Source organism: Neofelis nebulosa, chromosome 13, assembly GCF_028018385.1.
Source record: "Neofelis nebulosa isolate mNeoNeb1 chromosome 13, mNeoNeb1.pri, whole genome shotgun sequence".
In the NCBI taxonomy this organism is placed as follows: Eukaryota; Metazoa; Chordata; class Mammalia; order Carnivora; family Felidae; genus Neofelis; species Neofelis nebulosa.
This window is the reverse complement of record NC_080794.1, coordinates 46,411,990-46,439,082: the sequence shown is the minus strand read 5'-3', so window position 1 is coordinate 46,439,082 and position 27,093 is coordinate 46,411,990. Positions and strand designations below refer to the sequence as shown.

General features: G+C 38.6%; 2 protein-coding genes across 12 annotated transcripts in view; one reads left to right on the top strand and one right to left on the bottom strand.

Moving 5' to 3' along the window:
* LOC131492922 (uncharacterized) overlaps positions 1-8,823 on the top strand; it is a 534,086-nt gene extending 525,263 nt beyond the window's left edge. For both annotated transcript variants that reach the window (XM_058696867.1, XM_058696869.1), the window contains one exon: positions 8,488-8,823. In XM_058696867.1, the coding sequence (XP_058552850.1) occupies positions 8,488-8,638 (151 nt within the window). In that variant the 3' untranslated portion in view covers positions 8,639-8,823. The remainder of the gene's footprint in view (positions 1-8,487) is intronic.
* The window catches only part of NRG3 (neuregulin 3), a 1,063,627-nt gene that overhangs the window by 21,899 nt on the left and 1,014,635 nt on the right, over positions 1-27,093 (bottom strand). For all 10 annotated transcript variants that reach the window (XM_058696857.1, XM_058696862.1, XM_058696859.1 and 7 more), the window contains exons 5-6: positions 15,417-15,519; positions 8,652-8,778 (exon numbers count right to left, since the gene is read on the bottom strand). In XM_058696857.1, coding sequence (XP_058552840.1) covers positions 8,652-8,778; positions 15,417-15,519 — 230 coding nt within the window. The remainder of the gene's footprint in view (positions 1-8,651; positions 8,779-15,416; positions 15,520-27,093) is intronic.

The window sequence follows — 27,093 nt, the reverse complement described above, 5'->3', positions numbered from 1 at the left end:
AGAAGAGTAATTTAAAACTGAAACAAGCAGAAGAGAAGTAATAAAAGAGAAGAAATTAATAAATTGAAAACAGGAAAAGAATAGAGAAAATCCACAAAAGCAAAGCTGATTCTTTGAAATGATCAGTAACATTGATAAACCTCTGTTCAGTCTAACACAAGAAAAAAAAAAGAAAAAAAGGAAAGAGGGGTGCCTGGGTAGCTCAGTCGTTTAAGCATCAGACTTTGGCTTTTGTTGTGACCTCACGGTTCATGGGTTTGAGCCCCACATCAGGCTCTGTGCTGGTGGTGTGGAACCTGCTTGGGGTTCTCTCTATTCCTCTCTGCCCCTTCCTCACTTGCTTTCTCTCTCTACATATATATATAAATAAATAAGTATACTATAAAAAACAAAAAGAAAAGATTTTCAATAACAGAAGTGAAAGAGAGGCTGTCACTACTATTCCCACAGACAGAAAAAGGTTAATATAAAGGAAATCTATGAACAACTCTATGCCCTCAAACATGATCTATTGTTGAAATGGACCAGTTCTTTGAAAGACACGTGTCATCAAATTTCACACAAGGGGAAATAGGCAAATTTAATTGCCTTATATCTATTAAAGAAATCTATCTCTTAACAAAATAAGTATCATTTAGGAGATCTGGAGATCCCAGGAAGGCATACCGACTACTAAGAGAAATGAACTGTATTACAAACATATGAAAGAACATTAATGGGAGGTGGGTATCAGGGATGTGCTGTCCCAAGTAACTTTGGAAATGAGTAGAATCTGTAGACTAAAGGCAAAAAGCACTGCACATAAGCACTATCTGGTTGTTAGATATATCTTTGATCTGTCTGCTGAGAGGGCCTAGAAGAAAGGACATACTCAAAACCAAAACCTCCAAAAAACCTACACTGAATTGATTAAACATATCAAAAGGAGACAAAGACCAACTGAAAGAGACACCAGAACCAAATCTGGAAGAAGTTGATATAAAATAAGAAAAACGTATTTATTGAATTATAACTCAAAGTATAAAATAAGTATCCATAAGTTCAGACTCTTAGATAAATAATGGAATAAATAAATGAGGAACAAGAGATAAACTCTTTGCAGTAGCATTCCACATAATGTATGTAGACAATCTGCCTTCACAAACGGGGAGCACTACTCTTTAAGTGTGGGCTACACAGAGTCACTTCCTTCCAAAGAGAACTCTATAGAAAGGGGAGGGAGAGTAACATCACACTGGAGACTCCTAGCAATTATTACCTCAGAGGACAACAGAATCACCAACAGTGACTAAGTCAAACTGATAATGTGTGATTTTGATATGAGCAAATGATTTGGCACTTTATCTCTGTTGTCTTTCTCCCTGCACCCTATAACCCCAATCTAATCATGGGGAAAACATCAAACTAATGCCAGTAGAGGAGCATCCTACACAATACTTGACCAGTACTCCTAAAAACTGTCAAAGCCACTAAAACAAGGAAAATCTGACAGTCACAGCCAAGAGGAACCTAACAAGAAATGACAACTAAATGTAACATGGCATTCTGGATGAAATCTTGGAACAGAAGCAATTAGGTAAAAACTGAGGACATCTGAATAGACTATGGATATGAGTTAATAACAACGCGTGTCTGTGGGTTTTAATTTTAACAAATGTACCATGCGGGTGTACAATGTTAATAGGAAAACCCGAGTACAGGGTATATGAGAACTTATTGTACTATTTCTGCAACTTTTCTGTAAATCTAAAACTTTCCCAGAAAGAAAATCTACTTTAAAAATAAAAAAATAAAAGAATTTTTAAAAAGCAAAAGACACACATGAGAACAAGAAGAAGGAGTGGGGAGGAGGAAGAAGGGGTGGGGGAGGAGGAAGAAGGGGTGGAGGAGGAGGAAGAGAAGAATTATGATTTAGAGACTGAGCCTCCCTTTATTTTCAGCCATAGCCTCTGAAGGTGTATAATCCACTCAGCAAAACAGCTAGTCTGCACCAACCTCCTTAAAAGTAGCTTAACTGACCAGGATTATAGCCTTTGGACACTTTATGCTCTATGCTGAAAGCATTTATTATGGCCCCTTCCAAAATTTATACATTTCCATCCCTGGAAGGAGTTATGGGCTGCACAATTTTATCCATCAGATAATATCTCCAAAAAGCTACCTGTCTGGTTCTTTCCATTAACATTTCTGTACAATGTTACAAAGATGGTAGTTGATTCCATGTTCTTTCCTGGCACTCATGCAGATCTTGACTTTTTGTGTGTATACATGTTTTGTTAAAATCTCATTCAGTATAATGTACAAAATGTCACTTTAATACCTCATAAGGAGATGCCTCAGTCCTTTCACTAGCCCTTTCAACATGAGCTGAAACAATTTCCTTTTAATCATGCACAGAGGCCCTGGTCCATACTGTTATCTCTTAGGGAAGCACTCAACCCGACTGGCTTTCCTGAAAGCCCACCTTGTGGCTGCTTCTGGGTGCTGAGGACATCCACTGTTGTTTGCACCATCACCTGCCTTGCTCCTAACACATTGTTGGTGGTGCGCTGAAATCAATAGACCTGTCAAATGAAGCAGGTGCATGTTGGAAGTAGAGCAACGATGTTTCCAGGTCTGCCCAATGCACGCAGCAGGAGTCAGAAGGTTAAATAAAAGCATGTCTGTGTTGGAAAGCAATGATGACAGAGCTGATAATCACCTGGTCTGGAACCCCAGGCAATAAAGGCAGGAAGGAGGTTATTTTTAAATGGTTTTAAATGTCTGTCTCTCTACATTGCTCCCAGGTCATCTATGTCTGTCTCAAAAAGTTCTTTACTAGAAGTCTGACTTAGGAGCCCAGAGCATGGTGAAAATCAGCAGTTATGGGATAATTCAAAGTGTGATTTCTTATGCAAGTAATTAAAAACAATTTGACTCCAGCTGTTATGCTGGGAATTTCTGCACCATATCCCAAGCAGGAAGAGCTATACAATTGCAGTCAAACTTCAACCCATTCCCATGGAAACACTCTTTCCACACACTGGGCACAGCAAATACTCCTCCTCACCCCTACCACCTACAACCCACCATCCCACCTCAACCAAGTGCCTCGTTCAGCTAGGTGAATTGAGCATGTGTCATTATCATTCTGTCTTCTGAGAGAGCTCTTTGCTATTGCCATATTGTCAGATCAGCTCTCAGACCCGCCTTCCATAAGCTCTGATGGGACTGTTCACTATTGACTGGAAGCCTTGGCACATTTGTTTGTGGGATTCTATCACTTATCGTAATCAGTAAGGACATTGTCATTTAGAGTTATCATTGTATACCTTGTTATTAATATAGTGCCTAGTCCTTACTAAATATTTAATGTATATTTGAATAGGTGAGTGTATGAATCTATAATGAATCAACAAGTTAAAATTTGATATTTAAAACAAGACATCAGGTTTTAGACTAGAACTATTCAAAGTTAACTTTGATTCATGCTATAAAGAAATTACCTCTTCTGACCAACATCCTTCAAACTATCTGATGAACTTCAACTCACTCCCAAGACTCTGTTCCTATGTTACATATTTTGGCCAGGATTTATTATTCCCCCAGACAATTCTGGATGTCCTTTTCCATTCTCTAATAGCACATTGACTTAATGTGTCTACCTCATAGAAAAACTGCTGTGTATGCTTACGCTCTTGTTTCTACCACTATCCTGTGAGCTCCTCTAGTCCAAGATCCATCTCTTCTGTTTGTATTTTTCAAGCTCTTCATTCAGTGCACAGCATAGAGAAGTGTTCAATAAGTATTACAGAATAAATGGATGCCTCTCTCTACCAATTATCAAGGCTGTGTTAGGCATTAAATTCTTATTATTCTCCTTATGGATGCAAATATTATCTTCCAATTCTTCCTCACTGAATGTTCCTCCCATATAAACCTATCTTTCCTAAGATGGTTATTGAAAGAAAGGTGGGAAGGGGTATATAATTTAGTCCCTAACTTTTCACTTACATATATTTTCTCTTGATTTTAAGAGAGAAGACTAGATCATCTCTCTTTTAATGACTTCTCTTTCTGATCCCTGTATCAGGCTGAGAAGTGTCACTCCCTTGGCCAGTCTAGAGATTATAATGCTAGCCCCAGCTCGCTTGCACTCGCTCTCTCTCTCTCTCTCTCTTCTCCAGGACACAGTTAAATGAGGTCAGTTCATCTCTCTGAGTCACAAATACTTCATTTTGTAAATGATGGTAAGGCGCTAGGTGCTTGTGAGGCATTGCCAGGTCTAGTTCTGCAGCCTCTGAGTCGAGTGTTTCCAGAGTATGATGCTGCTTCACTGGACTAGGTGTTTCACATCTTGTTAAATGACTGTAAAGTGAAACCCTTCCCCATGAATGTTTAATGAACTTAAGGGAATGCCAGACGCAGACTATTCATTTGTTAAACACTGCAATTTGCAAAGAATTTCAAGTAGTTAATTTGGGATTCAAGATAAAATAAAGACAGATTTGCCTGATATGGTGTCCTACTCTGAAATTTTCCCCCCAAGGATTATAGTGTACCTGGATAACCCATCCACCCTCTGTGTAGTAGAAATAACCATAGAATTCCTATGCTAGGTGTTCAGAATTTCCTAATGGACACACCATGCAGCTTGGACCTTGGACTCTGGATTTCCTCACTGCCCTTGACATTTGGGAAGGATAATTTTCTGGGCATTGTGGGATATTTATCAGCACTTTTGCCCTCTGCTCAGAGATGCTTCTCACGTTTTAACACCCAAAGTCTTTCTGGTCTTTGCCAAAAGTTCTCTGGGGCAACACTGCCCCCTGTTAAAGCACTGAGTTATAAAGATGTGAGATGGGCTTTCTGCTACTCACTGGATGTCTGATAGAGACGGACTTTCTTAAGCTTTGAGTCCCATTTTCCTCTTCTGCACATAGTGGGTGTAAATTAAGTAGTCGTTGTTGGGACTAAGTGAGTCAATGTCTCTCTATTATTTAGTATTATTCTGTGTATGTACTCAATACATGTTATTTGCTATAATGATTGTCACTATTTCATTTATCATTGTTTGTTTTTAACATCGACATTGGTATTGCCTCCTAGATCTTGCCAGAAGAAAAAAATATGGACCTACAAAGAAAAACTGCTTTATTAAGTTTTCCTCAATACATTTGCTTGTTACTATTCATGCAGAAATTTTGAGCCACACATCAGATTACTGCTTGCTCTAAGACTAGAGTTACCTGGCCTCCAGCTGTATAGATGTCCTTGTATACTTCTCCTTGTATATCTTGAGCATAACATTGAAGGAAAGCAAATCTTAAAAGTTTCTGTACCTTTTCAACATACTATTGATATATACTCTCCATTACTGTTTTCTCCTATAACGTATGACAAGAAAAACTACAAATTGCTATTTGATTCTTCAACGTTTTTTTTTTTTTTTATTTATTTTTATTTTTTTATTTTTGGGACAGAGAGAGACAGAGCATGAACGGGGGAGGGGCAGAGAGAGAGGGAGACACAGAATCGGAAACAGGCTCCAGGCTCTGAGCCATCAGCCCAGAGCCTGACGCGGGGCTCGAACTCACGGACCGCGAGATCGTGACCTGGCTGAAGTCGGACGCTTAACCGACTGCGCCACCCAGGCGCCCCAGCTATTTGATTCTTACAACAAAATTATGAGCAAGAGTATCAGCATGGACATAATTCATCAAACTGGAAATTTGACTAGAAATATATGGACTGAGATTGTACTATACTCTCAAATAGTTAAATGTAAATTAGAAAAAAAAACAAAAAACAAAAAACATTTTCTCCTATTAAGTTAGCAAAAGAAATGTTGACCAAAGTATAACAAAGCTGCTAGTGACCCATGTTACTTTCTAGCACTGAAACTGATATGTGCCTTTGGGAAAGCAACTTATTCATTCTAGTCTAGTCTGGTTAAAGGGACCTTCTCAGGCAGTCCCTTGGGCCCAAGCTGGCAAAGCATAGAATGCTATGGCTAGCATTCCTGTGTCTCTTCAATGCGCCTCACTCTCCTTTTTCAGAGTCCTTAAATGCCTCCTTCTCCTACCTATTCTCTGCCTGCACTCCCAGCCCAATCTAAAACTCATGATCCCTTGAAATGTATTGTCCTAGCTGACCACACTGCAACTCAGGGAAAAAATGTCCTATATATATTCTCTGTATCCAAAACAGGATGAATATAAAAAGACACTTTCCCACATCTTATCTTAGGCCCTGTGAGAATGATCCAGTTGAGCCCACGGTCTGCTTCCCTGTGCCAACATACAAAATTGTGGATATGGGTGGGCTGGAGAAGGGAGAAGAGGGAGAAAAAAAGAAATTAAAAGCCAATGCGCCCAAAGATCTTTTAAGTTTTGGAACCTCTACACTTTGTAATTTCTTGTTATTCTAATCCTAATAGTTGCAGTCAAACGAGGGGTGGTGGAGCATATGAGTGAGGAGTTTATCTTAATATTCCTTTAATAGTAAACCACAGGAAAGAACACGAATGTCTACAAGGAGGGAAGGACGAGGACATTGTGACGTGGCCACTTTGTGCACAATTATGCTGTCTCCCAAATGAGTTTGTGGAGAGCATAAAGCAGACAGAAAATGCTATTGATCATCTGTTTGGTGAAAACAGAGGATACAAAATTGTGTGTGTGCTCTGGCTGCAACCCTGTAAAATCCATCAGGACTGACCGAGACTATTCCCAACCAAACTCTAGACAGGCTCCTCTGAGCCCTCTTTTCTACTAGGCCTTAACTTTGGCCTATTAAAACTGCAGATTCCCAGCATAAATGACTTCATTCAATCATCCCCGCACCAAAAGTCTTGAGTAAACTCTCATATAGTCTCTAAAGGTTCAAGGCTTTGCCCCTGGAATAGCCCTAACCTTCCTTAAAAAGTCTGCCTAAGAAACAAAAACAAAAACAAAAACTCAAAGCCTCCAAAAGAATTTGCTGGTAGCTCTAGCCAATGCTGGAGGAAAGGCCACTGACCTCCCTTAAAAGGACTTAAAATTGTAAACCGCCCTTTGTCATTCTGAGATGTGTGTGTATCTCCTACTAACTCCTAAGGGAGTTTCTTTCTCAGGGACCTGAAAGCCGTATCTTTGAAACGTAATCATTAGGAAGGATAGCATGTCGGCCTTCCGCTCTGTGAAAGTACAGAATCCTAAGCTCAATTAACTGCCAGCTAACAGACGAAACTGGCATGCACACTGATCATCTCTGTACTGTTTCACTTCCCTGACTCTGCCAAGACCCCATGGTTTCTGCTCCCCACCCCGTTCCCTCATTCTCCCTTTGAAACAACCAGTCACCTCTGTACAAACTGAAGTTGAGTTCAGTTCATGCTGGACCTTCTTTCATAATGCAATAGTCTATTCCTGATTAAAACCTGCCCTTACTATTTTAACCAGTGGCTGGCTTTGTTTATCTTCAGCAGGTCCAGTTGCAAAGGACTTGAAAGCCTCCGCTCCTGCATTTGTTTTAGGGCAGTGAGATAATACTCAAAAATCATTAGCAGAAACATTCCCTCTGTTTCAGAGAACAGTCCCCACATAACTATGATTACAAGTTTAACAAAATTTGGCTGGGAAGCAATTCCGATTTATGAATTCCACATTAAACATCTAAGTACATCTGTTATGCATAACATAATGGTGACTTTGGGTAATGATTTTTTAGAATCATAAATGATGTATAAATTCTCAGTGATTTATGCATTGGGAGGGGCATGAATGTGTCCTGGGTGATTGCTTATTATACTCAAATCCTAGGTTTATACCATGGCTTTTGTTCTTTTTGTGTCTCGGAATCTGGATGTGCAATCTTAGACAGGGGCAAAGAATTTGCTACCCTGAGAGGAATATTTCAGTATGTCTTAGATGATATGTGCTTGTCGTTAATTAAGTGTTTTGCAATATATCTCAGAAATGATTATAATAACATTAGAAAGAATGTAAGATTCAAAGAGCTTGTATTTCAAATTCTGGTATCCATTTAAGCCCTGGTATTAGGAAGCACTGACTGTGGGAATACAAGTCTCACTTCCCACCTGTCTTACCTTTGACCTCTCTTGCACCCCTTACCTTGGAGTTGCTGGAATATACTACACGTTCTTGGGATTCCATGGTTTTACTTTTTCTGTATTTTTCTAGTCTCTTGTCCTTTGCTCTTTGACTATACGATGAACATTGCACCCACCCATCTCCCTCCCTCTCTTTGGTCTACTCTCCAACCTACTGCAATGTCAACCATCTCAGCCCACATACCTCCTCTGTTCTGGCGTCTGTGCCCCTTACCACAGATAAGTTCCCATAAGGTAGGGAACATTGTATCCCTGGTGCCCAGCACAATTTCTGACACAGTAGGAATGTAATAAGTCATTATGGAACAAACAACTGGAGCTCTTTTTGCTTTCAGAGATGAATTTATATTGCAGAATATAATCAAGGGCTGAGATTTAAGTTTTCTCTGTTTCAGCCTGTACATGTGGACATGTACACACACAGAACTGCAAAGTGACTTAAAGAAAAATCTACAAATACCGAAAAGAACACACACATCTGATCCCAAGCATCCCATCCCCCCTGAACTGGAAACACTGAGACGGGTTGTAGGAACAGATGTATAGACAGGTAACTTACACTCTGCAGCTGGACATGATTCTTCACCAAGTTCTCTGACTTTGCCATTGTGCTGGATGCTTTGAGACTGTAGTTTTTACCATTTTGTGGTTCTTTCAGCTGCTCTTGAATTTGTTTAGCTTGTTTCCTGCAGGTTTAAATAAATAGATGCATAAATAGTTACCCAAATTTATTCTGTTTGTATTTGGGGGGTTCATTTGTTCCCAACATATATGTTTGTCATTTGTTAAAGCTGGATGAACTCAGTTAATAAAGGAAAGCCTTCCTTCATTTTCAATACGCCAACCCCATTAGATAGCTTCTAATCTGGAAAGAAACTGGTATTATCCATAAACACCCGGAGATTCACACCCAATGGCACTCCAAAGGCTGGGATAAGCATAATGAATTTTTCTGGGCCGCATGGATGCAGAGGTCCCTAACCCTTGGTGCTCAGCTGTAAAGAATTAGAAATGCTCTGAAGAAGTAACTAGGGGAAAAATTTGAAGCTTAGAGCTACCAGCCACATATAACATACTTGCAGAGTTACATTTATATTTGTTATATTTACATTTATAAGCATGCATAGCTTAATTGCATAGCTTACTTATATACTGTATTGTGTATGTTTTCTCTTGCAGTTCAGAAACAGCTCATTTATTGTTACCATTAGTCCCAAATGTGAAGATTTTTATTTCCAGCTGGTAAATCACAGCAAAAATAGTTAACTCTTGAAAGACCACCTACTATGTGCCACGCATCATTTTAAGTGCTTTCCGTGTATGAACCCACTTACTCTTCATAGTAATTCTGTGTGATGAGGCAGGAACCTATACTTATTCAACAGATGAGAAAACTGAGGCACAGAGAAGTGAAATCATTTTCCTAGAGTCATATCGCTAGTAAGTGTTGGAGCTGGATGTGAGTCCAGCCCAGCTGGTTGCATACTGTGTAACCTCAACCACCACTTGGGACTGTCAAACCATTTGCCATGGTCCCACAGCTTCTCAGTGGGAAGGCTGAGATTGCTCTCGATCTCTGGACTCTGAGTGAGGTACTCCTGCCTGCATATGTGGGGTGACTGTTGTTTAAGTCAGGCAGTGGCTGCATCAGAAGGATGCAGCAATTTCCTGCCTTGTTAGCTGCTCTCTTCCAAGGGCTTTACAGCAACTATCTATCAGCAGAAGACTCAGTATCCACAACACACACACACACACACACACACACACAAACACTTTGCAGAATCATCCCCTCTCCCACCCCGAACTTTTTCCTCTTCCCAAGATCCCTGAGAAGGATAGAGCCTTTGGTGGAGTGTGAGCACTGTCTCCTGCAGTGAGCTTGTCCTGGCAGGCAGCACTCCACAGAGAATGGGCTTGGCTGTCAGAGGGGTGGGACCCCCCACCTTGGCTGTCCCAGGGGTGGGACCCTCTGGCACCCACCACTTTTGCTTTGATTTCCTAAATCAAACTGACTGTTTCCCTAAACTTCTCTGAGCCTTGGTTCCCTCATCTGTGCATGCAGTTGTAAAAGTCAACTTCCACGGACACTGTGGAAACTAAATGTGAGAACACCTGTCAAGTGCTGATCTGCTCCCCTTCTCATATTTAGCAAGCTTAGTTGGATGGACAGATCCTACAGGGGAATTAGAACACTGACTCAAAGATAAAAGAAAGGATTGTATTAATTGCGTCACTCACAAGCAAGTTGACAGTATTGGCTACCCGAATTGGAGGCTCTGAGCATCATTAACTCTTCTGAATTTACAACACCAGTGTGATGTAGCTCTGTTTGTTTAAATCTTTCTTTTTTATTTTCAATTGTTTGCGGGACTTTTTTCTCCAGTACTTCTAGTTGCTTTAATCTAGTTGTAACAATCTAGCTATTTCCTGACAGCTAATCTGTAGCCTATTGTTCAAAATAAATGTATCATATCAGCATTTTATGAAGCATGTTATAGCCACAAAATCCCACCAGGGATTCATTGATGAAGGAAACAGATCAGGTGATTCTACCTAAGTAAATCATTGGTGAGGCAGTAAAAGGGGGCTTGGCACAGAGGAAGGACTCAGTTACTCTCCTAAGGATGAAATAGTAGAAACATTAACAATCTTTTCAGTAATTCTGTAATTCAGTGTCTGGGAAATGCCAACTTGAAAAGGAATTTTCCTTATAAAAATATCTGACTGCAATTTCCTAAATCCTTTTATAATTTGCTTTTCTGTACTGGCTTCTCACTCATTCACTCTTGACTCACTAATATTCCAGGACACACAGACTTTCTTTCCTTTCTGAACTGGCTTCCTTCTCTATCATCCCTACTCTGCCCCAAACACACATATTTCTGCTCTTTCCTCCTTCACCCAACAAATGGGAACTGGGAGATGAGAAGCATCTAATCACAATTCCATTAGCTCTCTTCACAAGAGTCAGTGCTCTGGGAAAGACAAGATATGGGCATTGCACACTGGGACCCTGCTAGCCTAACAATGTCAGTGTTAACATTTTATAGTTCATTGAGTTTTAAGTTTCTCTGGTCCAGTTCATTCAGCAATGAGATGTAAGTTGTGGAATGTCAGGTATCACAAGTCTAGGCATTGTTTGTAATGTTGCAGAATGGGCTCCCAGGGAAGCAGGCACTGAGATGGAGATAGCATGTAGGATTTTTATTGGGGGGGGGGCTCTTTGGATCCACACCTGTGGAAGCAAAAGGAGGGATGCAGGACTGGGCCGAGGGAGAGATTGGAACATAATTCAGTCTCCGTGAAGAGCTCAGCAAATCCCACGGCAGGGGGGAGGGCAGGGGGAGAGGGTCTGAAATTGGCATGGCCTTGTATCCCAAACTGGGGCAAAGGTCTAGGCCTTCAGAGCCTTACACTGGCCTGTCATTGGAGGTGGGCTCTCTCGGGTCAGAGCAAGGCAACTTTGATTATATTTGTTTTAGCAACTGGAGGACAAAGATCTTCACTGCCGAAGAGAATCGAAGCTGCATATCAGAGCATCCACTGCCTGTCCTTAATGGGCTTCTCTTGTTGGTAAAATCTTTGACCTCAGAGGGCAATAACCTACAGTTAGGGCTGGGTTTTACTGGGAGCACCGGTTCTCTTTTTTCCTTCTGTGTTTCTCAGTTGTTATCATTATTTGTCTCAGCTTCTGTCTGCTGGAACATCTCCTCTCCTATCCCAATTCTGTTCTTTAGAGTTAAATTGTGTTTTGTACTTCCAAAGTGTACTAAGGACTCCTACAGGCAGCCTCAGTCTTCTTACCCATATGAGTTGAACATAAAAAGAAATCTAGAAGAATTTATAGTTACCATGTGAGCCCTATCAACCAGATAGGGCTGGCTATTAGTTGAATAGGTCAACTAATAGTTCCATTAATCACTTATGGGAATATATGGACTTATTAGGTGTGATGAGAAGAGAATTTCTTTCATTATGTCCTTTAGAGTCGTTGCGGTTCAATTAACTCAGAAAATCCTCTAAATCCAAGGTGTTCATCACTTTGACCTCATGATGTTAACCGCCTTCAAGCTTTCATCCGCTAACAATTTGCTATAATATTCCATGTGGCGAGGTCATGCCAAACCAAGGGTTCACAAGACAATGGACAAAGGACCAGAGTGGTGGGATCTGAGAGATTATGGGAGCTAAAACATCAATGACCAAGAGAATGTGAGCTTTTGGGTAACTCTTGACTTTATCTGGCTGGGACCTGTATATCCCAGTATATAGAAAGCTGGTTTAAGTGAATTTATTTAGAAACCAATGATGGAGAGATCATAAAATCATAGAAGACTTGGCATGTCCAAGATGAAGTCAAACAAATGACACACATGTCAACAAAGTTACAGTATGTGTGAAAGTAAGAAAATTTTGAGTAGAGTCTGTCTGTGTTGTTATCTCCAAGATCTAGGGATGAGAATTAGAATTTCAGGAATGAGTGCAAAGAAACATGTGCCAATGTGTTATAAAAATTTACATTGCTTTCAGCTATATAGATTAGATGCTTGGTGTGAGGTATAGTATTCCTCTCAGGCAAAGAAAAATAAAGGCAGACCCTGCCTGGAAATTGTGCTAGAAGGAAATCCAGTCTAGGTGTCTAATGAGAAATATAACTCCACTTGGAAAAGGCTTCAATTCTTATTATTACTTTATTATTCTCACAGTTTCTTATTTATTTAATTTTTAATAAAAAATGTGTCCCAGCTGGGCAGGCAGGAAGACAACATTCTAATTAGTGTTCCTCCACTGGGCCAGTTCTCTGAGTACCCCATAATGAATGATGTTGAACAGTGTTTCCATTAAACCCTGACACTGCTCGGAGCTCCGGGAGGAGGTGTTCGTGTCAGAGCCCACGTGCTGCCTAAAGAGGGAGAGATTGACATGACAGCCATGAAGATGGAGGTCCCCTCGTTACCCAGCTGCTCTCCGTTCTTGTGACTATCATCAGTTTTTTTGTCTAAATGTGTTGCAGATACAAATCATAAAAATAAGTGATTAACTACCACTTGATGGCAATTTGCTTATTGTTAAATACACAACTTCCTTCCCCTGCGCAGCACTTTCGAGGAGACCCTTCTATCTAACGCCCTGCTGAGTGTGATTACCTGTCTTGGGCTACTGCCTACTCTTCATTTTGTAGTTACCCAGCCTCTAAGTTCCAGTGTGGGAAACTGCAGGTGTTAACAATAGCAAGCCTTCACTGAGCACTTACTCTTTTGAATACTGTGCTGTGCTCCTTGTGGTGTTATCCCGTGAATCCCTGACAAATTCTACAAGGTAAATATTATTTTTGGCCATATTTTACCAAAACAAGGAACCTGAGGCTAAGGGACTAGATGCAATTTGCCTAATAATATATAACAAGCAAGTGGCAGCCTGATGACTTGAATACAGGTCTGAGTGAACACATGTTAAAATCCTGACCAAACACCATGTAAGCTCCCTAGAGAACATAAAGCATGATGGGCTGCACCAGGGCATGACATTCCTGATTCACCCTTAGCAGTTTCACCTTCCACCATCTAGTGGGAGGACTGTGGGGCCCAATGTGGTAGAGTGGCTTAGAGCATACAATTTCACCTAGAACTGCAGAAATGCAAAGACCCCATCTGTAATTTCCTACTGTGTGGCTTTGACAAATTAATATTTTAAAATTAAATTCTGTTATTATTTGAACAATGCAGCAATAATGAACAATTTGAATTGTTGTGAGAATTGGGAGATAATACATGAAAAGCCCAGTGTCCCTGACAAAGAGTAAGTTCTCAAAAATGAACACTAATAACTGTCACAGCCAAGAGTTGCCTAGGAGATGTGACAATTAAATATGGTATCCTGGATGGGGGCCTGGAACAAAGCACATTAAGTAAAAACTAAGGAAATCTGAAAGTATGAACTTCAGTTAGTAATATAGTATCAATACTATTTCATTAATTGTGACCAATGCAACATACTAATATAAGACATTAATATTAGGGGAAACTGGGTCTGGGTTATGTAGGATCTGCCTGTCCTATTTTCACAGTAATTCTAAAAATCTAAGCCTATTCTGAAATAGTTTATTAAAAAATAATAGTTACTAACTATGGATTCATACCCGAGTTTCTATTATTTTTAAAAATCATAATTTCTGTTCTTTTTAAAGATCAACATATACAACATGCAGACAGGTGTCAGAGACTATATCTGGAAATGGATCCACTTTTAGAAGAGCAAATGGGCATACAAATATAGGTCCAATGAAAAGCAATTACACATTGGCTTACATTTCAGACAAGCTGTAGGAACAGAATCTGTGCCAACTTCTTAAGGCTTGCATGACTTAAATAAAATTTCCATACATAAAATACCTTTATCAAAGTTCGTTTGGAATAAATATATATATTTTCAATTTTTTTAATGTTTATTTTTGAGAGAGAGCCCGACACGGGACTCAAACTCACCAGCTGTGAGATCATGACCTGAGCCGAAGTTGGACGCTTAACCGACTGAGCCATCCAGGCGCCCCCAGAATAAATATATTTGTATGCCTATTTAGGCATGTATATATTTTATTATATGTTATTAGCCAAAAATAAGAAAATAAGCACCTTAAGCAGAAGTTTTGGTTTCTTTTTTTTTTTTTTAAGTTTATGTATTTATTGACTTAACTAATCTTAGCACCAAATGTAGGGCTTGAACACACCACCCTGTGATGAAGAGCCACATGGTCTTCTAACTGAGCAGGTAGGTGCCCCAGAAATTTTAGTTTCTTAACAGGGGAAGTATAGGGCATATTTGAGATATGCTTACCAACTAGTGAACCAAGGTAGATCTTACAGTATTCATACTTCACATTTGGCTGAAATCTTTATGGGTATCAGGTAAAAATACTATGAAAGGAAAGTGTGGAGTATTTTTGCAGTAAAGGACAGATATTTGTTGATAATATTTAGGTCTACACCAGTGAGTTCTCTGTTCAGAAGTGTTAACCCCTTAGTGGCAGGAAGACACCAAGTCTTTACTTCTGACAGACCATCAAAAAATGCAAAGAACACAGAATGTTCATGATCACAGAAAGGAATAATTGCTATATGCACCAAAGACAAACCACACACATGCATGTATGCACATGCTGCATATTTTCCCCACAGTCTGTAAAAGACTCTAAGTCATTTATAGATGTTTGATGGGCCCATTTGCACAAGATGCCTCTGCCTGGAGCAGAGACTGTGAAGTTAAAGAAAGACAAAGTACTTTCTCTGAGACGTAACCTTTTAACACTTGAGAGAAATGGTCTTACTTGCTTTTGAAGTAGAATGCTGCGCAGAACATGCCCACGATGACAATTCCAAAGATGATACATGAAATTGACAGCACCTGCCTTTGATAAACTTCTTCACTCTCTGTGAATTTGAAAAACAGAATTAGAATGGATGTTAGCAGGGTACGGCAGAGATAATTTTCATCCTTGTACTTCTGAGTTGGTAGGAGCTTTTCAGAGCAAACGTTTTTGTCCCTGTCATGAATAGAAAAACATAAGGAAGTTATTATGATTCAATTTCTTTGCAATTGTCTACAGGCTAGCTGGTTATTTTTTGAATATGCATGTATATTTTTGATCAAGTACAGATATCATAACTATGAATCTTATTATCAAGAGACATTCTACAAATTTAGCACATACTGGGACATACATTTTTGAAATTATAGTGGAGCCTAAAATAATCTTTTGGAGAAACAAATATGTGTCCATCAGAATTTTCCTGTGTCAGTGATGGCTTCCAATTTATTTTATGTGATACTGATGCCACTGTATTTTCTGATTTGGTCCTTCTCTGTCTGTCTCCCATTCATCTATTCACTACTATGATTCACATCACTAATGACAGACAACTTCAATATGTATGTGAATATTTATTCACCTAATTCTTGACTTCCTCAATACCAATGATCTGGCACAGTAATCTCAACCTCTATTACCAAGGTCATATCTGATAGCTTCTTATCACACACACATGCACACACACACACACACACACACACACACAAGAATTCAAATATAAGCATGCTACTTTTTAGCCATTACCATTTACAATCCCAGATCATTTCTGAAATACGTCTACTGAAACAGATCTTCCAGCTCATCAGACCTTTTTATCTATAGATCTCAGAACTTTCTGTTAATTATCCTCCTCTTGTCTTCATTTTCTTTCTTTATACGGCATAGAGACTATGATCCATGATTACAGTCATTCACTCTCTTGCAAATATGCCCAGCTACTATATCTCTTTTTTCTTCCCTTTTACCCATTTGGCAAAATAACTGCATACAAATCCAAGAAACTGCCTTCTTCATACCTCTCCCTTGAGCAGCTCAGAATTGGGAGAGAAGATTGTACAGTTGGGAAGAAGGACATTAATATAGTTGACAAGAGCATTGCTTAAGTAGATAGCTGATAGTGACTAACGATCGCATCAGCCTGCTTCTGCATTTTCCTGATTACCCATAACTTCAGCATACTATTCAAACATTTGACTTACTCTCCCTTCTCTCACTTTCAGATTTTCCATACATATAAAGAAAAGGAAGTCAGCATAGTATAAATCATCTCTATTTATAACACAAAATATACAAAATTAAGTGCATCTGTATCTATTCCTTTTGTTTCTTTACATAGTGCGGTACCTCTCAAACTTTACTATATATTGGAGTCCCCTTGAGAGCTACTTAAGGACAGATGGCCACCTACTTTCTCTCCCAGAGTTACTGATTTAGCAGGTATGAACTGGGGACGGAACATTTGCAGTTTCTTAAAAGTTCCAACGTGATTCTGACGCTGGCCTGTGAAACATATTTGAGAACCACTGAATAACTAAAAATCTTTGGAACACGGATCAACCATGTAAGAACAAGGGAGATTTCTTTGTTGTTGTTAATGCCAACATGGTATGGTATCCATAGTGGACCTTCTAAATGAAAATCTTTACTTAAATGAAAGTTTCAGGTGTTTCTCATGCACCCTGAGAGAGAATGACTTAATTTAAAAAAGTACTATATTTTTTGTTAAAGACTGATTCCTTGGATCCCACTCTCTTCTCTCATCCCGGGGTCTTCTCATCACTTAAAATTGAAGGAAAGGGAAAACATTACAATTGTTTCTGTGATACCAGCATTATCTTTATACCAAAACCAAAGACATAAAAAGAAAGTAACTTATTGACGTATATCCTACATTGATATGCAAAAATTCTTAACAAATTTTAGAAAATAAAATCCAATAAGATGTTAAAAGTAATACACTGTGACCAAGTGGGGTTTATACAAGGAATATAAGGTTGGTTTAATATTGTAAAATCGATCAATGTGTTCACAATTTTAACAGTCAAGAAAAAAAATTGTTTAATTATCAGAATACAGGGGAAAATTACTTAACAAAATCTAACATTTATTTCTTATTAAAACTCTCAAAAACTTAGAAAGGAACTTCTTCACCCTGATGAAGAGTATCTATACAGCATTTATACCTAATTGTAATAGACTGAATGCTTTTCTGCTAAGATCAGGGGAAGGTACAGCAAAAATATCCACTCTTACTATTTCTATTCAACATTGTACTGGAGGTTTAGTTAATGGAATTAGGCAAAAATAGAAATTAAAGTCATTCAGTTTGGGAAAGTAGAAGGAACATGATCTTTGTTCTCAGACAACATGATCATCTATGCAGAAAAGCTTATGGAATCTACAAAGAGCTAGTGTAACTAATAAGTAAGCTTAGCAAACTTTCAGGATACAAAGTTGCAGGATAAACAATAAAAATTAAATGTATGCCCATTTATAAATGTATGCCCATTTAAAAGCCACAAATAATCAGAAATTGAAATTAAAGTATCATTTACAGAAGCATCAAAAATATATAAAGTACACAGAGATAAATCTGACAAAAGATACACAAGGTCTATACACTGAAATTTGCCATTATGTTATTGAAATAATTTAAAACCGAAATCAATGGAAAGATAAAAACACGGTCATGAATTAAAAGACTCGATATTATTAAGATGTCAATCCTTCTCAATTTGATGTATAGATTGAGTGAAATTCTATTTAAAATCTCAGGAGGCATTTTGCTGTTGTAAAAACCAATAAGATGATTCTAAATGTTCTATGGAAATACAAAAGATCTAGAGTAGCCAAAACAATTTTTTTAATATATAACCAAGAGAACACTGAAGGCGCCAAACTACTTTATCCCAAGACATTTTATAAAGCTATAGTAATCAGGGCAATATAGTGTTGGCCTATTTATAGACAGATAAATCAATGGAACAAACAAAAGAGTCCAGAAATGTATGCGAACATTTGTGGCCAGTTGATTTTTGATATAGATGCCAAGGCATTCAATGGGAAAGGATATTTTCAAAAAATGATATTGTCATAATAGTATACCCATAGCCACTAAAATGAACCTTGACCCTGACTTCATAGCTTCTTCAAATATAAATTCATGATGAAAAACAGACCTTAATATAATATTTCATACTATGATACTTTTAGAAGAAAATGTACAAGAAAATCTTAGTAATCATGGGTTTGACAAAGATTTCTTAACTATAACACAAAAGATAGGAGCTATAAAAATTTTTAAATCAATAAAATGAACTATGTCCAAATTCACAATCTTTAATCTTCAAGACCATTATGAAAAGGAAAAAAATGAAAATGAAAGGAAAAAAAAAACAGGGAAATTCTGGGGAAAAAAAACTCTGCAAAATATGTACTCAACAATAGAGTTGTGTCTATAATATGTAAGGATCTCTTATTGTTCAATAAGAAGAAGACAAACAACACAATTTAAGAATAGACAAAATATTTGAATGAACACTTCTTCAAAGATATATAGATGGTAAATACATAAAAAAGACGCCTAACATCATTAGTCATTATAGAATTGAAAAATGAACTATAATGAGATATAAGGCATCACTAATAGAATGACTAATATTAAAGGCTGGCCATACCAAGGGTGTGAACAATTTCTATTCTCGTGTACTTCTGGTAGAAATGAAAAATGGTATAACCACCAAAAAGTAGTTTCATATAAAGTTAAACACATATCTACCTTATGACACAGCCATTCCATTCTTGGGTATTTACCCAAGACTAATGAAAGCATATGTTCATTATGTACATAAGAATTCATAGTGGCTTTATTTGCAATAGCAAAAAAAAAAAAAAATCTGGAATAATCCAAAGGCCCACTACAAGGAAAATAATAAAAAAAAAAAAACTGTGGTATAGCCCTATAAGGGAATCTTACTTAGCAATAAAAAGGAATGGGTTAGTGATATAAGAAATTCTATACCTGAATCTCAGAATAACTAGGTTGAGTGCAATAAGTCAGACAAGAAAAAGGTGCATGTTGTGTTACTGCAGTTATATAAAACTCTGGAAATTTTAAACTAACACGTAGTAGCAGAAAGCATGTAACTGTACACCTGGAGTCAGGAGTAGGGAGGAGTGGAGGAAAGAGACTACAAAGTGATATGAAGAAACTTTGGAGAGTTATAGATATGTTCATTGTCTCAAGGATGAGGTTTTCATGATGAATATTTATGTCAAAATGTAGCAAATGATAAATTTTAAATAAGTGTTTCTTTTATGTCAAGTACAATAGCAAAATATTAATCCTGAGGGACAAAAGAATACAGAGAATATATAAGTGTATACATAATATCAAAAGATATGTATGACTGATACAACGTTGTTCACCCATACTACCTAGTCTCTTTCTTCTACCATGCCTAACATTCAACTTTTTAGAGTCTTGATATGTAATATTCTCTACACCACAAGACTTATTGTCTAGTGAATAAGTAGATATTTCTGTCTTTATAGGGATTTTCTGCTTTCAGCTGTGCATCAACTGATACATCAACTGTCACCTGGGGATGCTTTTCAAGTTTACTACTTCTTCTTTATCCACACCATGTCCTCTCAGCCTTCCCACACATCCTCCTTCCCTAAATTGACCACCAGTAACTGACACTATGCATTCCTGAAATCTATACCTGGCTCCTTTCAGTGGGGCTCCCCATTCAAACCTGGCCTTCTCACTGTGACTCTAGACTCACAAAGTCCTTTCCAGAGGGCAAAGTACCATAAGGAAAAATGGTGAAGCCATGCATTCCAAGGCCTCAGAAAATACTGTAGCATGATGTACTGACATGTAGATACTCTTATTGGTTCATTTTCTTTTCCATACCATCTATTTGCCAGTCCCTGGCATTTTGGGTGGTTTTCAGGTTGTCTGGTCAGGCTCCAGGAAGACACTCTGTATGTTGGATTTGAGTATTGTTCTCACCACACCCCCTGCCTATACTGGTGCACTGCCTGGTTTTATGTTCTGGCCTAGCTTCACTCAGTGCTGATGCCAATTCACAGCCAGAAAACTAGGCTGAATTCCCCATACCATGACTTTCTGGGGTTCTTCCAAAATGACCCAGAAGCTTCCAGAGCCAGATGAAATGAGCCCATGACTTGTAATGTTCCTCTAACAGCAAAGTCAATTGCAGTAATTCATCTTTAATTAGGCAAATGGATATCAGACACACCAGACCTGGATGAAAGCCTATATACACAGAGTCTGATTTCGAGGACTTACTTTCTTTCTTCTTTTTCTTTTTCTTTCCTGAGACCATACACTATATCCTCCCTTTAAATATAGATGTACATTTTTTAGTCCTTTTTCCTGCAGAAGTGTACTAGGAAACAATGATTTAGAAGAATGATCCCCTCTTCGCTCTGGTCTTAGGCTCTATTTCCATTTTATTCAGACTGAAGTATCAAAATCAGAAATTAAATATAATTTCTGAATAAATGGAGAGGGTCAATTTTGTGGCCCTGGCAAACCTTAGTTGACATTTTTAATTTGGAAAAATTCAAATTAAAGAAATAAAAAAATGTGTCACTGAGACCTTGTTTGGGCATACTGCCATCTTAAAGAATGTCATCCTTTCCATCCCCACGTTTATAAGCTCATTAAATTTTCCAATTGAACTTGGAAACAAATAAGTAATTGTACCAACTATAGAGAATTTCACCTCCTTTAATTGTTGTGAGTTGATGACTGTAATGGAATAAGCATGACTTGTATATGATGAGCTACCCCACCCTGCCTCTGCCAATAAAAAGAATTATGGAAATGATGGATAATTATACCCGTTAAAACAAAAAAAAAAATAAGACTATCTACAAACTGAATGATTTCCACATAAAATCTATGTACTGTTTTTGTTCTTATTTGAAGCTAGTCAAATATTGCCTGGGGAAATGCACAAAATCAATTCTGAGTTTAAATCAAGAGTGAAATTAAAACTCCAAAGACTGTGAGTGAATTTATAGGCCCAGGTGTAGTTACAGTGATGGCACTATCAATGCTCTTGATTCATAGAGTGTCACATAAGAACTAGCACAGTAAGGTACAAGAAGCAAAGGGCTAGGTAGGAGTCTGGCAATTTTGGATTTGATTTTAATTTTAGCCACTTTTAATATGGGTAACCACAGATATGTTACTTTACCTTGATAAACTTCAATTTCCTATCCCAATCTGAATAAAGGCAACGATATGAAATGCCGACTGTAATAAATGTTATAACAGGGACGTATGTAATGTTACAAAAGCATATAGTATGGAAAACTGACATATTCATAGAAACCAGAGATCAGAGATCTGAAGTATAACATTATAAGCCAGTTAGGTTCCTGGGGATGGGGAGAGTGGTCCAGGGAGAAGGCCCTGTGGTAGGAAATAGAATGGCATGGTCGGGAATCTGGAAGCTATCTACTACCATAGGGCCTTTGTACAAGTCATTTTCCTTAGGAGCTTAGCAGAGCAACACAGAGGTAATACGGATGTGGTGTACAATGAGCGTGTCATTACAACAGTGGGAAGGTACAGAAGGATTTGAAAGGAGAGGAATGTGATGTGATAATATTTATGTTTCTTTTTTCTGCAATATGTGGGAAATATCAGAAGGGATACAACAAATGCAGAGTCCTGTTAGGAGGCTATTAAATCAGCTCAGGTAAGATGTGATGGATGTTTGTATGACAGTAGTAACAATCATGATAGAGAGAGGAATAAACAAAAGTTGAAAGCACTTAGGTTGAAAATACTTCAGGAACTAGACAATAATGCTCTTAACTATGACAGCATATGTCGGAGGAGGTTCAAAACTGAAAGGAAAGGTAACAAACTCGGTTTTGGACTTGGGTGAATTTTGAAAGCCTATAAGGTATCTAAGTAGAGGTGCAAAGTAGATATTTAAATACATAGATCTAGGCTAACAGGAGGTGACAGGGCTCTGGATATAAATATTCAGGGGTTCAGCATATACAGCAACTGAATGTTTTGATAAGACAACTCCACGAGAAAATACAGAGTGAAAAGAGAAGCATGTCTAAGATGGGGAGCTTTAATGAGAAAAGAGCAGCCAAGCAAGCAAGGCAAAAAAGGCAAAAACAACAACAATAATAACAACAACAAAATGAAAACAAAACAAAATAAAACAAAAAAACAACAAAACCCCAACCAAAGAGCAACAAAAAACCCCCAAAAAACCTAAACTACTCCACACAGCCACATTAACTAAACATGATAGCAGCATGGAAGAAAACATAAAGCACTTTTCTTTTCTTTCTTTCTTTTTTTTTTTTTTAAGTTTATTTAGTTGGAGAGAGAGCACGAGCTGGGAGGGAGGCAGAAAGAATCCCCAGCAGTCCCCCACTGTCAGCACAGAGCCCTATGTGGGGCTTGAACTCACAAACCATGAGATCACGACGTCAGCCAAAATTAAGAGTCAGATACTTCACTGACTGAGCCACTCAGGCACCCCAGAAAGCTCTTCTAAAAGTACAGGCTATTGAGTGCTTCTGAGAGGCCAAATAAAGTAACGTCCTGTAAGTTGGTGACGTTAGAGGTCACTGAGCAACTGAATGAGCTCTTTTGGTGAAATCACGAAGGTAGCCCCTTAACTCTCTGGAGTCTCTGTCTTTATCTTTCACGTACTCCAACGCAAATGTACTTTCCCCATACCCGTCCTGTCTTGCACCACTTCAGCTTGGATATAGAAGCTACAATTCCAGCCTAATTCCAGAAAGCAGCAAATGCCTTACTTGTAACTCAAGGCTCCCATTAACTTCATTATAGAGAAGTTGTGAAGACTGAATGAGTTAAGATATACAGGGCACTGCCATACCCAACTTATTAACTCTGAGGACTCACTATTAGGCTGAACCATACAAAATTGCCATGGGAGGCTCGGGAAATAGGTGGCAGTAACTGGCAGTTTAATTTGGTTCTACCTAATACATGGTAACTGTTATTATTATTCTATGGGATGTCAACACTGCTGCACTCCCATCTTTAAAAAGCCAGATTATGAAAGTCATTTTGGAGGGCAAAACCAACTTTTGGTTAAATAAGAAATCGGTAAGGGTATTTCCATTGTTCTCCAGGTCCCAACTCTGTTCCTTTGCTGTCATGCATAGAACTCACTCTTCTCTTTTTATAGGATCATATTTCAAGGTATAAAGGTGGAACTAAAGAAGGTAACGTTATGGTGAAATTTCAGAAACTGACATTGGCCCAATGGAAAAAAATTCTTTTGGCAGGCAGCCTGGCCTGAGACTCTGAAGATTAATGCTGCCTTTTGCCGAACTCACTCTTCCCTGAGCCCATCTCACTCAGGGAGCAGTATGGTGGGCTGGTGTGTATGCCTAACTGTAAACACCAGCTACAACTGTTCTCACTCTCTCTCATTCATTGTCTTTACAAATAAAATGGGGAAAATATTACATACCTCCCATTTTTGTTTAGGGATTCAGTAGGACAGCACAGATAAAGTTTCTAGGATAGTGGATGGCATACAATTGATACAAAAAAATGCTAGCTCCATCCCCTACCCTTTTTTTCTGAAGCCAATGTTCAAGTTAAAAATAGGACCTGAAAACATTCTTGCTTCTCTTATGGAAAACTAGCCTTATCTATAGGCAGTCAGTGACTTGCTGTCTTTGGCCCCCACTGCCTGTGCCCTGAGACCAGTACTGAATGAATTTACTTTTATGTCATTTTCTTTACTCCTGGTTCCTTGTACTTTTACTCTTGGTAACTGAATTTTTCAGCTAGTGTTACTGAATCTCCTACCCAGATGTTTTAGGGGATATAATGCAAGTTATCCTCCCTGGGGCATGGGCTGCCTTTCATAATCTCCCTCACATATACCCTTTGAGAAGAAAAGTGTGCTCTTTGTTCCCAGAAACAAAGATTCCTTGGAAAACTTGTAGGTTACAGCATTGTCTGCTAAACTCAACAGCTCACAGTTTAGGTCCCAGTGTGCAAAACTGCTTGCAAGAATGCTTTTGGAAACTGCAATTGTCTTCAGAATTCTAGAAGTCCCTTCACAAAAACTTGCTAAGCTTTACTACATAGAAAAAATATATAATATCAAAAGAAAATCATAGTTGCAGCTTTCTTCTGCCATTTCCTTTAAGAGATCTCTATATTAAGGATAGAGGAGTGGGTGACCTTGATGAACTATTTCTGTATATGTGAGGGCATGGAGCTTCTATATTCTAGAAGGCAGTTCCATGTCCCCTCCAAGTGTGGGGCCCTAGGATTCCACTGGCTCTTAGAAAATTTTTCTTTGTACCGCCAGTTTAAATTAAATCTGTAAGATTTAAGCATGATTTAAGTCTGTAAGACTTAAGCATGATTTCCCTAAATGTGCGGGTATCCAAGTAATGTGAGGCTTAAACACAGGCGCGCGCGCGCACACACACACACACACACACACACACACACACACATCTGTAAGTCATATACAAGAGCAAAAGCTTTTCTACCTGGACCACCTCATATTCAACATATGCAAATCAGACACTATGTGGTGCCACCACTAGGTTTCAAATGAAAGCAAGATCACTCTGATAGTTCATTCTAAAAGTACACCTGACAATACCATCAGGGCTCCTTCTTATCTAACTATTCATTATCTGAGGCCCCGTGGTTAAGAGTCTATTCATCAAGTCAACCTTATAATCTGGGTAAGTCAGTCTCTCCCTGATTGTAGCCAATGACATTTTTTTTTGTCCCCATTTTAACTGGATTAAGGTTAAATGGATTTATTCCAGCATTAATTATCCTTGGAACAAGAGGGCTTCCCGAATTTTGTTCTTAAAAATCAACAAATGGTGAAGATAGATTAAAATATTACCAGTTTACAAGGAACTGCAAATGAACTTTGATCAGGAAAGAGAAGAATATTTAGACTGTTGGAACCTGGGATGTGCACTTTTTTAACTTGAAGACAAAAATGAACAAAGACTTAAATGGTCTTCTAACTACACTATTGAAGAAAAAAAGAATTATTTCATCAAAGTAAAGGGGGCCCTGAAGGAGAATGAAATGGATATTCACCAGGAGATCAGTGAAATCGAACATACACTGGCAGGGTGGGGCACCAAGAGAGTATATGATAAAAATATCAGAAAGATTAAACAACTCCCTGAGCCTTGCTGCAAAGAACCCCAAGAGTGCTGTTTGGGTGCCTGCAGCCAAACCACTTGCGTACAAAGGAGTGAAATGACCAGGAGGTACCGAAATGCTCTATATCTTCAACACTGTGTCATTTCTCCTTGGAAGCCCCCTTCCCTCCTCTGCTTGGAAAGCCCCACACCCATAAGGGTTGAACTGTGCCCCCCAAAGGATGTTGAAGCACTAACCAACATAGCTGTGAATATGATCTTCTTTGGATTTAGAGCTTTTGTAGATGATCAAGTTAGGATGAAGTCATTAGGATGGACCCCAATCCAATTTCACTGTATCCTTATCAAAAGGAGAAGTTTGGACACAGACAGACATGCACACAGGGGGAATACCATGTGAGGACGAGGGGAGATCAGGGGTATTGCATCCACATGTCAAAGGAGGCCAAAGATTGCGAGAAAACCACAAGAAGCTAAGAGAGAAGCACGTCACAAGTTCTCGCACGTTCATCCCACACCCTTCAGAAGGCATCAAGCCTGCAAACTTGATTTATACTTCTAGCCTGCAGAACTGTGAGACAATACCATCTCTGCCAGTTTGTGGTCCTTTGTTATGTGCCCATAACAAAATAACATACCCAGTGATCCATACAAACTCAGAATACACACGTTGTTAGGTCTGAAATTTCTTCTCAAGATTTCCCTTCTATATCTCTTTTGTATCTTCCCATAACTGCATTGCCTTGTACCAAAAATTAGAGTAGCTGTTTCCTCAAAGGGAACAGTCCTTCCAGACTGAGAGCCCCTCAAGGGCAGGAATACGATCTTCATTCCTGGATCCCTGTCCCTGGCTCATGCTTGCTCTGCACAGGGACAGGGACTCAGCAGGCCTTGGTGAAAGTCAATAGCTTCTGGGCTGGACATCTGATAGCATTTTACCAGTTGGGCTCTTTGCCTGGTGGGGGAATAAAACAGAGGCTATGCTTTCTTGGAGGGAGGTCCTCTTACCCAAAAGATTTATTCTGTTGTTCTGTGCAGTCCACTGTGGCAAGGGCATCTTTTAAACTACTTTGAGAAAGTAAAATAATTACTTCATCATAAAATGTTGATATTCAAAATTATATTTTATCTTATTTCCATGCAAAATGCTTTTAGATGTGCATTATCCATAAAATTTGATATTTAAGGGAATATAACAGTTTAAATTCATAAACACATTTATTCTCAACCTGTAATTTCCTGTTCTTCCCCCACGCTCTCCACCAAATAAACCTTCTCTGTAATAATCCCTTATCTCTCGCCCTCCTTTCCCGAACAGTCAGCTCTGGCTGACTATAGATAAGTGAATGCTATAAAACACATTTTGAAAAAAATGAAAGGCCCTAGGTCTTCTCATTGGTATCTCTAACATGCACTGGGCTTCCAAATGCTA